This window comes from Manihot esculenta, chromosome 11, assembly GCF_001659605.2.
Source record: "Manihot esculenta cultivar AM560-2 chromosome 11, M.esculenta_v8, whole genome shotgun sequence".
NCBI lineage: Eukaryota > Viridiplantae > Streptophyta > Magnoliopsida > Malpighiales > Euphorbiaceae > Manihot > Manihot esculenta.
This window is the reverse complement of record NC_035171.2, coordinates 20,158,566-20,175,095: the sequence shown is the minus strand read 5'-3', so window position 1 is coordinate 20,175,095 and position 16,530 is coordinate 20,158,566. Positions and strand designations below refer to the sequence as shown.

Sequence of the window (16,530 nt, the reverse complement as noted above, 5' to 3'; positions counted from 1 at the left end):
TGTTACAATTTAATGTAAATAAATAAAATAATCAAATCATTAACCACAATATCTAATATCTTTCCAATCACTCTTTGATTAAATTTTAAGAGGTAAAACAAATATTTTTAAAGTAATTTTGATAGTTAGAAGGATGTTTTTTTAAAAGGTTACTTTTTTTTCAAATTTTAAATTTCGTTAGGCAAATTTTGATATTTTATCTCCATTATCTTACTCTATACTGAATGATGACAATCCATTTTCTGTATTAACCTTTACCTTGTGGTTAGGTTAAGAGGAAAATTACAATAATCACCACCTCACAAGAATCCATTTCACATTTCATGCCCAGGTGTTTAGGGATGTAGATATCTCATAAAATAAAAGGACGAAAAATTTACAAATTTGTAATGTTGTTATGTAGAAAATAAATAGTGCAAAGGAAAATATTTCTCCAAGAATCCAAGCCTGCCATTTCAATCTGTGTGAAAAGTCCATATATGAAGAAAATGTTGAGAAGAAAATTTCGTTCATGTCTGCCTTTGTGATTTCTTACAATATTGGCTGGAAATTTGAAAGAGAAAATTAAAAAGAAAACAAACCAGAAGAATGAAGAGGACTGCTTCAACTGATTGAGTTGAAATGCGGTCATTTTATTCCACCGAGTAAACTACATTATTTTCTTTAGCGTACTAAATTCCTTGCAAGCTCAGCTTTCTGAGCACCCATTTCATGCAAAATTACTGACCAATCTGGATAACTCCTCCATGACCTTGTTTTCTGGAATCTGAACACTGTAATGGCCTTGAAGAGTGATAGTTCCAAATTATAATCGTGCTAAATAGATTCTCGCGCACCTTTTTACTTTCACTGGAAATCTTAAATCTGAAGATCAATAAGATATAGTAAGACACTTCTGTTGAAAGAGAAAACTCAAATTCTAACTTAAAGCGCAAGTTCAAGAGTTTCTACCCAATATAAAGCCTCCACATAATTATATCTATCTGTGCACGAAGCATGCAACGATCCAGTGAATCTGTTAAACAAGTAATGCAGCAAGAAATAAGGGTTAAATGTCTCTGGATTTCCAATTTAGCCATTAGTGGAGAAATGACTACAAATCCTATGGACACTCACTATGTTATTTTCAGGCTTAGACCAGTAGAATCCCTGAATTGCAATAATGGCTATATTAGAAGTTACTAGAACAAAGATACTCAAGGAATGCTTTCCCATCCACTCTAGCGGCGATGTCACCCATCTGTAACCATATACATCTACCTGTAGCAGAGTGCAGAAATAAACAGGAAGAATAAGAAAACAATCCTGGTAATTGTACTATGTTGATGACTTGAGAATAAGTAGAGTGAATCAAGTGTAAGTGTGGTTTGGGGGATTATAGATGAGGAGGGATTTTGAAGTCATGATTCATAGGAAAGAAAAATGAAAATGGTCCACTGATCTAATTTTCAAGATGTAATAAAATTTTTCATGGTTTCATGCTCGTGCTGCAATTAAATTCCCCGTAGTAATCTAGAACCATTTAAAGTTTAGGTTTTCTTGAGAACAAAATTGTCAAAAAATCTGATGAAATTAAATTAAAGACGATCTTATTAACTAGTAGAGTGATAGAGTCTATCGCTTGGGAGATCTAATAACCTGCTATTAGTTTAGTATCAGAATGGCTTAAGTTTAGTTCCAAATTCCAAATAGTAGGAATCAAATCTCAGAAGAACTCACCAGCAAGTATAAAGCACAAAATGTGATTCCAGCTGATGCAGAAGTAATCAGCAGATAACTAATTGTATAGAGAGACTTATTCACAGGGATGCCTGCAGAAAAGCAAAGGCTTTTAAGGTTCAAAATCATGATAACCAAAGCTGAACCATAAGAATGTGTATAGAAAAGCAAAGAGAGAGAGGGCCAGAAAGGGAAAAAAGATAAAATTCATATGCATTTGCTAAAGGACTAAAACTCATTGCTACTTGCTAGAACAAATACAGAGAAAGATCAAATTTAGCCAATATGAAGCTTTTAGGTTTATTATGAAGATGGAATGTTTTCTGGAAGAAAATTGCAATAGCACTGTTTTTGCCTGCTGCCATTATTATAGCAAAAGTTTCTGAATATTCATTAAATGTGCAAAGTATAAGCCAGAAGAGCATACCTATGAAGGCAAGGAAAACTCCAAGGAGAAGAAGTGAAACAGAAAATAAAGACCATCTTTGTATGCGCTCCTTGTGGTCCTGAAGCATTTGTGTGACATCAATATGCTTGACAACCAGTGAACAAAACAATTGATTGAAATGTCATGCAAGGGCGATAACAGAGGCAATTTTTGCCGACACCATCAGAGGCATTAGTAAAGGCAATATCTGCCATAGTTTCAGTTAATTTTTGAAAAATCTCTGTTGGATGATCAAAATAACCATAGGAAAAAGGATAAACCATTAAGGAGAGTGAATAATGCACATGTATCTCACCTGCATGTGAGCAAGAACATGGCCGCACTGAAGTCCAATTATGCAGGTCACTGCAGCTGTTAAGGAGCTGTGAACATGCAGTAAAATATTAGTGAATCATCAAAATATTAGTAGATAATAGAATAGTAACGGTAATTTTCCCACAAAAGAATATTCATGCAAAAAATAAAAAACAATGAAAAGGTCCTACTAATGTCCATGAAATGAGGGTATAATGTACTTCCAATAGTACTTCTGAATCAAACTGTATTTTTCCAATTTTTAATGCAACTTTAACAATAAAACAGTTGAAATAACTAATTAAAATAAATAAGTCGTTTTCAAAAACAAACAAACAAATAAATAAATAAAATAAAAAGATGACTCCAGAAAAAGCTTGTCCATTGGACATTGCCATAGTTAAATCATTGGAAAGGATTTTACTGATATAATTAGGCTAACTAATGAAAATTATTGCTGCTTCTTCTTTTTATTTTATTTTTTGAAGTGTTTCCACGTGACTACAGAATGCCTAGGTATGAAACAGGCTATATAATTACTTATGTTTGGTTAAACAGAATTAGGGTAATCTAGAAACAAGATGTTAAAAGAACAAAGAATGATAAATGAGTAATTCCATCATATTGGGTGTGGATAAATGCATCTAGCAATAGTTAGTATAGTTGCACATGCATGTAAAATGAGTATGGGAAGCAGAGCTTGGGGATGGCCCCACCAGGCCCCCTTAGCTCCTATAATATATAGAATTTAACTAAAAAATTTTAAAATATGAATTTAAAATATATAAAATTTATTTATTAAAAATTATAAATCTAATTAGAAGATATAAAATATTATTAACTATCTTATATTATTAGTTGATAAATACTTTATTTGTTAATCATTTTTAATTTAAAATAATGACGTTTAATTTTATTTATTTTTACTTTATTCTAAAATATTTTTATTACTTTTTAGTAAATAAGTGGAGAAAATAGACCGAATTAATAATTTGGTGAATTTATTGTTATTATTATTGTTCAAGTCTAGTAGCCTAGGATGAAAATATTTTATACAATATATTTTAATCATAAATGTAAAATATTTTTTAGTTGTGAGTGAATGTAAATAGTTAATGTATCATTTCATAATTTTATTCAGCTCTTCAAGTATTATGGTCAAGAGTAAGGTGAAACAACTTAAAATGAGACTTAATATTGATAAGAAAATACTAGAGAAAATAATTAGTCAAATCACAAGGATTTTTGAATATGTGAAATAGAAAAGTGTCACCTCTGGCCATATCTCTCATTTTCTAGATTTTAGTTTAGATTCTATATCTCTCTCTGTACCCATATATATTAGATTATGTTATTGTAAAAATAATTTAAAACATATGTAGTAGAAAATTTTGGAGCTTTAACTTGGTTTGATTTATTGATTTAAACAGTTTCAAGTCCTTTCAATAATAAAAAAGTAAGTAGGGAGGTAACCACCATTCTCAAATAGGAGGGTGCCTTGTATGATTTATTGAGATATTTAATTAAGTGTAGGTTAGACTATTTAAGAATTAAAGTTAATATGTATTCCACTACTCAGTTTCTCCAATTGCTAGCTGCTAGCAGAAACACTCTTTTAGAAGCACAAAATCCTGCTAAAAACACATCCAATTAAGAGAATGTTTAGCTTATAAGCTAAGACAGAAAACTTCTAAGTGCAGTTAGTTTGAGTATGAAAAAGAAGTGAGCTGAATAGCATCCAGAACTGCCACCAACAAAGTAAAGTAAAAGAGATTAGATTGGCCACCTTAAAAGACCTTCAGGATCGTAAGAAGCATGACACCATGAAGGTGAACCTTCTGAGACTTGACTGTTCGTCATATTGCATTCCTATAAGTTGAAATCTTTATCAGAGATCAGTACATTGATATTGATGGAAAGAAACTATAAAATGAACAACTCAACACCTTCAGGTTTCTGTAGACAGGTTTTGTATAGAGATGGTCAATACCAAGAACATAGCGATCAATCATTCCAGCTGAATTACAAGCTGGTCCAAGATCACCTCTTACAGAACATTTAACCTATGAAAAATAATTAACACACGCAATCGCATGAACTGAAGTTCTGAGAAACCAAGCTTTAAAAGGTTACAAAAAGGAAAAGGTTTGAGCAAGCGCTTACAATGTAAACAACACTGCTGTTGACTGAAGGCAAAGAAGAAGTTGGATTTGATATTTCAAATCTCCAATCTGGAACATATAACCCATATAACAGTCCCAGATATATGGCTGACAATGAAAAGACCATAAACCTGGAAAAAATATTTTTCTTCATCAATGAAAAAAGACAACAGTGCAATACCTAACTATAACAAGATATGTGAAGCTTATACTCATTACTTTAACTCTATCATTGACTGTTAAAAACAAAAATAAACAAATTATTAGGCCCCAAGTTAAAGAAATTATTTGGCAAAAAATCTATGAACACAAATACAAAGATAAACTTATTAGGCCCCCGCCTACAAACAGCAATTTAATTGGTATAGTAGAAAGCGACTTGAATGCAGCTCTAAATGTATATATATACGTACACACGCACAAATATTCAAATTGTTCTTATTGGGCCTTAAGAGAGAAAGCGAAAACAAATGATTTTGGTACTTCAGCTATACATCAAGTAGTATCAAAGCTTGAAATACTTAAACATAATAAGTTTGAAATAAAAAATGCACAAAGCAATGCCAAAATATTAAAACCTTACCAATGCCAATAATAACTCCTGAAGAAACCTACTTCCCTGTGTATTCGACATGAAAGCCAGATCTCACATAAAGCTGCAACAATGTATCCGATTGATATTCTCTGGCTTGAATGACAACAAATGCAAGTTTAACAGTACATAAAAGGGATAATGTACAAAAACCAAAATGTCTAATGGGTACGTCTTTGCAACTAAGTACTATTTCCCTTGATTAAGAAGAAAAGTATTAAGACTACTTATGCAATAATCATTTTTCCTTTCAAAAAAATAAATACTAGAAACTCAAATTCCCAGTCTACAAGATGGGGAAGTAATATGATAATTTACAATGGCAAATTAAACAGGTACTCATGATATATACAAAGAGAAGAATAAAGTATCAGCCATAGAAACTTCCAACAGCAGTTCAAAATTATTATATGAAAATTTTGAGCACCTGCAAAATGCCGAGCCAACGAATTCTTTCAATGTCAACACCATAGGTCAAGGAATTTATCCCATGAAAATAACCACCTGAAATAAAAGAAATGTTGTGCAGTTGACATCTGAATAAGTATGTGCTAATCCTATAAAAATAAGATTAATCAACCAAACCTCCCCCCCCCCCCCTTTTTTTTGGGGGCAGGGAAAAGTGAAACCAAAATGTTACCTTGAAGAAAAACACCCAGGAAAAATAGTTTTACTGCCCTAAGCACTGCCTTGCATGTGGCGTCTACTCTGTTTGATACTTTCTGAGAATTTAAATTAGAAGCAGAGCCATCAATTAAAATACACTAATGAAACGAATTACATAATAATCATACTATGCTATAATCAACAAAATTCAATATTAACCAAATCACTTTTAATTACAATCAATTACTAAAACCAAGGAGCCATTATTTGAAGAAATTACAACGGTACCTTATAGACAAGAGCAAGAGAAACTCCAGCTATGAAAAGAAAGAAAGGCATCACAAAATCTGCCAAGCGAAGGCCGTTCCACGGAGAATGAGCAATAATTGGAAAAATCGAGCCCACATAATCAACAAGCATCATTAGCTGAAAGCACCAAAGAAGAACATAATTAACAAGCTTTCCTTTAAAAAAAAAAATGTTCAAGCATATTTGCTAAAACTTTATGGAAATTAGCAGAAAATTAACACTATCAAGATCATAAATTCACCATGCATGCTATTATGACAATTGAATCATACAAAGTTCACTGTATGTACAAATGCATTTATGTAAACTTTTCGTCGCCACTTAGTGAAGTTAACTTTTGTTACATTTTGCTACTGTAAGATACAGTCGTCATTGGGAAACATATTCACGATATCAAAAAGAAAAGGAAAGTAATAAGTAAGAATTTTAGCATGCTAACCAAATGGAGCTTAAGATTTTACTTTATTAACTAACTCTCTACTCCGAAATGTAAGTTGAGACGTCTTATGCTGAAAATTCAGCAAACTAACTTTCTTCGGCTTGAATTTTCTCAACAACCAAACAGAAGTGCTAAAAAGTCAAAGATGCTCAAGAAAAGCAAAAAAAACAATAAGCAAGATTAAACGACAAGCAAAACCGGAGAAGAAAACCTTAATTCCGAAAGAAATACGAAGATCGAAGAAGAGGAGAAGGGGGGGGGGAGAGAGAGAGAGAGAGAGAGAGAGAGAGCTCACAAAGACACAGAGGCCACGAAAGACATCAAGAGAAGCGATACGTGTGGATTTAGTAATGGCAAGTGGCGGTTCCTGAACGGCCAGCAAAGGCTCGAAGTCCGCCATTTTATATGTCGAAAATGAAAAAGAGAGAAGTATTAGAGAAGCTCTTTTGCCTTTTCGTTTGCAGAGAAGACGACGAAGGAAGGAAAGGGCTGGGTGGTGACTGGCTGGCTCTTTAGTTTTGAACGAAGGGGGCATATGCTCAAGTGAGATGCGGACCATAATAACGACTAACGGGTGGCTGCCCTCAATAAAGCAAGTGAGAAGACGGTCAGGTGGCAAAAGATTGGATCTTCATTCTTCATGGGTCCTTTTGTTTATGAGTCGGGCCTTAAGCCTTCTAGAAGGAAAGCCGCAGCCTTCTTTTCCGGCGCGCTTTTTCTTATTTTAAGGGAAGGCGAGGGAAGATGGACGCTTGATGATTAATAATGAACTCTTGTTTAGCCAAAGCAATAAGCTGAAGGAAACAGACACCTTTCTTTTTCTTTTTTGTTTTTTTTTGGTACAGAAAGTTATCTAAACACCAACTATGAGTTTTATATTTTCCGAGGTTAGCTTGATTAGAAATGGATTTATTGATACAAAATTAGTATTAATAGTTAAATTTATTTATTCATAAATTTTAATTTGATGATACTAAAATTATTATTTGAATCACAAAGTTTTTAATTCAAACTCCTAATAAAGGGCTCAATGAAAAAAAAAAAAAGTAAGTTAGATGGATAAAATTTACGCTATAATTGGAATATTAGTCAGAGGTATGAGATTACCTGAATTCGACTTAATTAAATAAAAATATTAATAAGAAATTTTATAGGATAAATTACTTTTATATTTTTTAGTATTTTAAAATTAACATTATATTTTTTTATTTTTAAAATTCAACAACTTAATTACTATATTTTAATTCCAGTAAATTGAAGATTTTTTAATCTAATTTTTCGGTAATTATCTTTGAAATTATAAAAAAGCCACAACTTTATAGTATTTTTTTTTTAATTTTCAGAGTATGTTTTCTCTTTCTTTTTAATATGCAGACTTTAATTTTATTAAATTAGTAAAAATATATTATTTTTATAAAAAAAATTTCAATTTGACCTAATTAAAATATAGTGATTAAAATATTAATTTTTAAAAATCTAGTAAGATATATATATATATGTATGTTAATCTTTCACATTGAAAGTAATTGTTTCAATTTTATATGAAGCAAAGGTTATATCGGGTCTTCGAGAAAGAATTAGTCCTACACCATCCATTCAAAAATAAACTTACTATTACTTTTACATAAACTAGAAAAAAAAAGGCACAAATGTATATTCATCAATAATATTAAAATCTCAAACACATGATAAATGAGTACGGTATGAACAGAATTGCACTCCAATAAATCAAATATTATTATTATATAAAACTTAATATAGTTGAAATAATAAATTTTGTTTAATTTTTCTTAATAAACTTTTCACTTATATTTGTTCATTAAAATCAAGAATATATTAATGGATGAAGTATTATTAAAAAAATTATGAAATAAATAAAAAAATGAAGGACGTATCTAATATAAGATCAATCTATATGAGAATAAATTTAATCAAAATTAAATAAATTTTTATGTCAAGATTTATTTATAATCAATTAAAAATATATGTAATAAGTTTACAAATTTAAATACAAATATTGAATGTTTGTTGAACTTATTTCATATAAAAAGAATGAAAGGAAGTTTATTTTTTAAAATACATATATATAAAAGAAAATAACTTTATTGGTGAAATGCAGAACGTATAAGTTGAAAGGCTGTTTCTGGCCCAGAAATTAAAATAGCGTAAAGAGAAGGCAAACATAGTGTGCTACAAAAAGCACGCAACATCCACATTCCATTCTAAAACAAATTTCTGATTCATTTTCTCTTATAAAATAATTTGATGAATTTTCAATTCAGGCTTCAAATTCGAAAGCGAAAAATGAACAAATAGAATAGACTAAATCTTAATCAAGCTTCATATATCTATCTTCTAGGCTTCAACTCAGTTCACAATAAATGACCTCAAGTTTAAACTTCATTGACCTACCATTTTTACTCCTATAAACCAATGGAAACCAGACAGAGCTTAAACAGAACACAGAGAGAAAAGGAGAAGAAAGCTCACAAAGATGCAGAGGCCACGAAAGACATCAAGAGAAGCCAAACGAGAACTTCTACGATAGCTCTTTAGCTGTTCCTCTTCGATCTGAAGAAGGCCGTAGTGTGCAGCCATTGCCGTTAATCTGAGTCTTACAAGGTGCAGAAACAATCGGCTTTCGTTGCGGCGAAGGGCCAGAATAGGAAGCATAAGTGAAAGCGGGTGGTGTGTTTGCCCAAATATATAAAGGACAGAGAGCAATTATTCGGTGAGCTGAAAGTACATGTTCCTCCCTTATATGCGCCCATTCTCCACATTTTAAGAAATATCATGCATTGTTCTTAAAAAAAAAAAAAAAGAAATAGCATTCATTAATTATATTAAAATATAATAATTATAAAAATAAATGAAATCTATATGTTGAGAAAAATTATAAAATGAGCTGATTAGCTTCTGTCTTAGTTAAATTAGAATTCGTCAATAAAAATGAGTAAGTGGATTAATGATTATTTATTTGTTCTACTAATAATTAAATATTAAAATAATAGGTTTTATTTTTATGGATTAGGTATATCATGTAATTCAAGTTGTAATATTCTTCTAGGGCTAAATTATTTTTCACTTATTAATATTTTGAATCGGTTATAAATTAAATTTAAGTAAAATTATTTTATTAATTAGAAATAAGCCTTTTCATAAATAAAAATTTACTCTTTATTCCGTATAAGTTAGTAAAATTAATTATTCAGACTTTTTATTTAAAAACAAAAAACCAAAACGTTAGGTAATTGTTATGTTTAACTACTTAATATATATGATCTTTTAAAAACAAAAACTATAAAATAATTAAAATATCGTTATTTTAATTAATTATGACAATTACAAAATATAATTATTTGGTCTTTCGAATTAAAATTATAATAATTCAGTTTAGTTATTGTAAAATTAAAATCGTAACTATTTAATATTTATAAGTTTAAAATTATAATTATTTATTTATTTTATATATTTAAAAACAACAAGTATTCAGTTCTTACTATAGATGGTTAATAGTGTAATTATTGTGTTTTTTCTAAATAAATAGAGTAAATAATTAATTTTCTTAAAATATAAAAATTAAATAATAATAAATTTTAATCATGAATTTGATTTATATATGTGTATTTTATTATAATTTTTATGTTTTAATAAATATAAATAAAAAAATTAATGGATTCCATAAAAATAACAAAAGTGAATTTTGTCTATATTTTTTATAATAAAATTTATTTATTTATTTATATATTAAAAAGGATACAGATAACTATTTGTTTAAACGGAAACCGGACAAAAAGTTTTAGGTGGAGTATGCGTGCGTGACATTCGCATGCTGGTGGATGCGGTGGACAAGTGAATACGTGACGGTCTCTTATTGGATAGAGAAACGACTTCAATTTGGCATCTTTTTTTTTTTTCTTTTTTAACGTACTATTTTTTTTAGAAGAAATAATATCGTGTCATAAACTCATGCGACAAAGGAAAAAGCAGAACCACTCAATTTTATTTTATTTTTTCATTTTTGTATTCTTTTTTAAAAATATTTTTCCTTTTGTTTTACAAAATAACTAATTTAACTAATTATTATTAGAATAAAATTTAACTATTAAAAAAATTAAAAGGTTAATATTGTAGTTTATCTATTATATTATAGTTTATCTATTTTCTCTTAAATTGAAATTAATTAAAAGATTTAAAATTTTAATTATAAATATATAATTGGACTTTTTCACTTTTCTTTCGTTTTACACAAACGTTTCAGTGGTCAAATTTGCAGATGAAGGAAAATAGATTCTGATTCTCTGCTATGTAAAATTTCTATTATAATGGTTACTTGAAGACGTAGCTGAGAAGCAGAGTCATGAAGCTCATGATAATATCATACTCAATTTTCACTCATCAAATTAAACCACACTTTTGAACATGTAAGTTTTTCTTTTTCATAATGTAAAAAGATTTCTTTAATTATCAAAAATAAAAGCGAACCATTTATTATTTGTTTTTTTTTTTTTTTTTTTTTTTGTGTAATCAAATTATCTTTGGACACGAAATTGAGATTTGAATTGTATACGCCAGAATATTTCTCTTTTACGATAATATGAAATATCTTCTTCTTGCTGTTTGTAAATGAAATTGTCGTATACGCTGGTGGATCTACACAGGTGCCATGGCCACTAAAATTTTTTTAATTATTTAAGAATATTTATGTAATTTTTTAAAAATTCAAATAAATAAAAAATAACCAATTAAATTTTTTAATTTTGTAAAGTTTATTATTCAGTACTTATTTAAAATATTATTCAATAAAATTATTTTTATACTTTATAAAAATAATTTTTTTCATTCATTCTATCAAAAAATTTATTAATCTACTTAATATTTATATTATTTAATTTATATAATTTTAATTATTATTTTTAGAGTACCTACCCTCTTTCATGTGTCCCTTTCTTCTAAATTTTCTAAATCTATAAAATTTATTTCTAACATTCAATATTTCAACCTCATATATCATACTCAATTTTTTTTTTCAAAAATATAATCAAAAGGTTTGAGTACATGTTAAGAAATTTAAATTATACGTTAGATTATTTAAATTTGAATAAATAAAATTTAATTTTTTCAAAAAAATTCTATGAATAATTATTAGATTATTTAATGAATGGCATGCACTATTTAAAATTAGAATAATAAAATTTAAAAATAATAGATTAGGTTTTTAAAATTAAAAAAGATACCTCAAATATAAATCAAAATCAAATTGTGCTTTAATGGGTGATAGATTAGACTATTCCAATAAAAAAAAAATCATATTTTATATGTACAAATTAATAGAATTTACAAGTATTTTATTTATATGAATTTTTTCTAATTATTCTATTTAAATTTAAATTTATAACTTTATTTTAGATATATGCAAGGGCAATAATTCTTTTATAGTGGATGAAATGTTATTAAGAAAATGTAATTGAATTTCTTATTTAAATTTATATGTCCGTCACTGATTATATATATATAAAATATAATACGATCCAATAATATATGGTGAGTAAATTTTTTAATTGAAGCCATATAATTAATAATTTAAATGATAATATTGCAAAAGGAATTTTTTTATTATCATCGAATCAATTAGCGATTATTTGAATTTTATCATATTATCTCTGATTAGAAAATTTGATATATCTACTCATTATTAATAGTTGAAGGTTTGGTATATATAAGAAAATGTAAATTTAGTATTCAAAACTTAAAAGATTCACCTATAAAAGAAAAATATTTTTATGATTTGCCAGATCGTAATAAGATTTTATCATGTTTAATAATGATAATTGAAAAAATAAAAATAAAAATTCTGTCAACTTCATTAACGGTTTTAACCACTTAAGTTATCTATGTATCTTAAAGAATAATAGTAAAAAAAAAAAAAAATTTACGTCAACAATTTCTTTTTTGTGTCATCAACTTTTTATGCATCCTATCATTATTCTTCCATATCTTTACCAAAAGCAAAAATCAAGTTCATTTAAAAAAATAATTCATACTTTTTTCGTTTCAGACACTCACAAATTAATTAATTAATTTTTTCTCATTAAATACAAAATTATGTGATATATAAATTTATTGATATTTTTATTTTTTAATTTAACACGCACTAATAAATAATATATTGTCTTTTCATAAAAAATATTATTTTTATATAAATTATTTTTTAAACACGTCTAAATATATATTTATTATAACGTTTAGCTGCTCAGAGTGATGGGAGATTTTACATTAGCGGATTACGATAATTTTGAATTATATATTTAACGGGATAAAGTGTAACGGTCAGTTACTTGAGATGTAAGAGACGTTCCATATTGACGGATTATGGTAATTCTGAATTGTATATAATAACTAACACGAAACTACTAAATAATTTAAGTTAACCGGCCAATTGGAAAGTGAGTCTAAAAATTATTTGGATCAATTTAGGTCAAACTATTTCAATTAGTATCAGAGCTACCTTGGATCAGACAAATTGTGCAGAACTAGTGGGTCTGCGATGAAAGAGCTACCCGTGTGAGACTAATTTGTATATTTAGGGGATAGAGTGTAACAGTCAGCTGTTTAGGATGTGGAAGACATTTCACATCGACAGATTACAGTAATTCTGAATTGTATATTTAGAAGGATATTTGGAATGTGAGAGAAGTTCCACGTTGGAGGATTACGGTAAATTCAAATTTAAATTGTATATAATAGTTAGTATGAAATTTATTAAATAACTTGAATTAACCATTTTGAATCGAGTGAAAATGAATTCAAAAGTTATTTAGCTTAATTTGGACGGCGGTTTCATTTAGATTGGTTACTGATTGGATTAAACAATCACTCAAATATTTAAACAAAAATCCATTTATTGTTGATTGTCTCTAATACTTATTAATAGTCAATAAGTGAGATAATTTCTATTTTTTTAATAAGTTATTAATAATATAATTAATTTATATTTAATTATTATTAAGTATTTAAAAGATTTTGATATTAATTCAGACAATAACACAAAGACTATTTGTTTCTTAAAATAAAAATCCTTAAATATGTATTCTTAATCTTTGAGCATAATTTCTTTTAAGTTTAATGATTATTGATTGATAATATTACATTCAGTATTTACATTTGTACAAAACACACTCAATATTTAATAGCTAAAAGATCAAAATTATCAAATTTTATTTTTTAATTTAATTTTGTCTTTGAAATTTCAGAGTGTAAATTATGTTGTAAAATTAGTTTAGATTTCAAAAGATAAAATTAGTTTAAATTTCAAAAGATTTTATAGTTATTAAAGATTTTATGGTCGTTAAAATTTTATTTATGAGATTTAAATTTAATATTAAATTTGACCGTTATGATTTTATTATATTATCTCAATATTTTTATAACAGCTTATAACAATCATTTTTTTCATTATAAATAGCCTTCATCTTTACAAAGAAAGATACTCCCATTTTTTTATGCTTTATTCTTTCTTTCCTATGTATTTTCTGCTGGGTTATAAATTAGAGATAAATTCTTGTTATTCTAATCCTGAAAATTAAATTTCAGAAAAACTTGTTTAATCCTGGGGATTACAAAATAAATCCTTAAGGACATTGTTAAACACGACTTAGATTTCATTATTTTATCCTATTTTTCCAACAATTTTAAAGATTTATTCTTTGCGAATTTAAACAAATGGAACCAAACGTTGTCACTACCCTCTGCTTATGATGTACTTCCTGCCGCCACGCTTCCTACTGCTGTAAATGGTGGGTTTCTTCTGCCTGTTATTCCATATACCAAATCTTTTCCTGACATCTCGAATATTGAGGTTTTTTTGGGTCAGAATTTTAAAAGATGGCAAGAGAGCATTTTTTTAATAGGCATGCATAACGTTGCTTCAACACTCACAGAATCAAGATCTTTACCTGCTATTGATCTAAAGTTGCATGAAATTTGAACTTATTCTAATAAGGTATGTAGGCATACAATTATCAATACTCTTTTTAACGATCTCTTCGATGTCTACTGTTCCTACAAGGAAATTTTATTATTTGCTTGTTATCTACAAAATAGGATACCCTATAAGAAAACTGATAAAATCACCTATGAACTTTGGCTTTATACACCTAATTTAAAATATTTAAAAGTGTGGGGTGTCTTGCTAAAGTAATACTTTCTGATCCTAAGAAACAAAAAATAGATTCAAAAACTTCTAATTGCATATTTATAGGTTATGCTGAATATAGTGTTGCATTAATTAGACTAGTGAAATATTTTAGAGGTACCATGAACTATGGTATCTTATATAGTGGATTTCTTACTGTATTAGAATGATACAATGATGCTAACTGAATTTCAAATTTAGATGAGATAAAATTCACTAATGGTTATGTATTCATTAGTGGTTATGTATTCACTCTAGGAGGTGGTGCAATTACATGAAAATCAACCAAACAAAATATTATTGCTAAATCCACTATGGAGTCAGAGTTTATTGCTTTGAAATTAGGTGGAACTGAAGCTGAGTAGCTAAGAAACTTCTTAATAAATATTCCGTTAAGAATAAAACCAACACCATATGTATCAATGTGTTGTGATTGCCAAGAGGCAATAGCCATTGCAAAGAATAAAATGGTAAGAATAGACATATTCATCTGAGATATAATGTTATTAAGCAGCTGTTGAAAGATGAAACTATTTCCATTAATTATGTGAAGTTAGAAGTGAATTTGGCCGATTCTCTGACTAAATCTTTAGGGAGAAAACTAATATATTAAACATCGAGAGGAATGAGATTTGAGCCAATTTGAAATTAATAGTGATGGAAACCCAACCTTTGTGATTGGAGATCCCATGAAAAAAGTTCATATGGGTAATAATAAGCCACTTGTTAGTTTTGCTAGCACTATTTATCGTTGTCTCTTCTTATGGTGTGAGAAGTGCTAGACTGCATTAATGAGAGGATGAGATGAAAACTCTTAATGATATTCATATCCCTTGCGTGATGTATAAATTGCAGTATATATTTGATGATATCACCTATATAAGTGTGGAGTGGGGCTGCTTCTATGAGATTGTGGCATAATCTCTAGAGCACTTATGAACTATCAGGCGCGCGTATAGCCTATTAGCGCAAAATAGCGTTGACAATAAGATCTGTGGAGTGTTATGAGATTGATGAGATATTAACATACAAAAAAGAGTTTTTGGTTTATATAAACAAAAGTTTCACCAATTACGCTGTATGTTAAATCTTATTAATTTAAGTCTAGTTCATAGTGCAAAAGATATCAAATTCGAAATATATATACTAAATTTCTAAATCCAGCAATGAAAAATCTTTTGAAATATGTGGGGATTGTTGTAAAATTAGTTTAGATTTCAAAAGATTTTATAGTAATTAAAGATTTTATGGTCGTTAAAAATTTTATTTATGAGATTTAAATATAATATTAAATCTGACCGTTATGATTTTATTATATTATCTCAAAATTTTTATAAACGGTCATTTTTTTCACTATAAATAGCCTTCATCTTTACAAAAAAAGATATTTCCATTTTTTTCTATTTTATTATTTCTTTTCTCTGTGTTTTCTGCTGAATTATAAATTAGAGATAAATTCTTATTGTCTTGATATTGGAGATTAAATTTTAAAAAAACATGTTTAATCCTAAAGAATTACAAAATAAATTCTTAAAAACAGTGTTGAACGCAACTCAAATTTTATTATTTTATCTTATTTTTTCAATAAATTATTCTCCTTAGTCTATTTATTTATTCTTATTTGAGTGACTTTTAACTCTATTATATAACTTTAGAACAAATTTAGGTTTTGACAGCTACTTCAATTGATTTAGAGGTTTAGTGACAATTACTCCCAATCTTTTGTTTTTATAATGATGATTTTATTTGATCTTAAAAGCTAAAATA

General features: G+C 27.9%; 1 protein-coding gene across 7 annotated transcripts; it reads right to left on the bottom strand.

Annotated features, from left to right (window-relative positions):
• Positions 1-426: 426 nt before the first annotated feature.
• LOC110627199 (heparan-alpha-glucosaminide N-acetyltransferase) lies at positions 427-9,262 on the bottom strand. Of its 7 annotated transcripts, none has more exons than XM_043961819.1 (14): positions 9,060-9,262; positions 6,110-6,247; positions 5,856-5,937; positions 5,643-5,719; positions 5,207-5,307; positions 4,625-4,754; positions 4,408-4,524; positions 4,248-4,330; positions 2,463-2,529; positions 2,147-2,252; positions 1,720-1,811; positions 1,117-1,260; positions 952-1,015; positions 427-864 (listed from the first exon to the last, which is right to left on the bottom strand). In XM_043961819.1, exons 1-13 carry the CDS (start codon positions 9,240-9,242, stop codon positions 980-982), a joined length of 1,356 nt encoding a protein of 451 aa, XP_043817754.1. In that variant the 5' UTR covers positions 9,243-9,262; the 3' UTR covers positions 427-864; positions 952-979. The 7 variants fall into 7 exon arrangements, 6 of the variants coding, with proteins under 6 accessions (XP_043817754.1, XP_021629166.1, XP_043817752.1 ...); XM_021773474.2 differs by having other exon boundaries at positions 2,147-2,225; positions 9,060-9,261; XM_043961817.1 differs by lacking the exon at positions 9,060-9,262 and adding an exon at positions 6,865-7,352.
• Between the last annotated feature and the right edge of the window lie 7,268 nt (positions 9,263-16,530).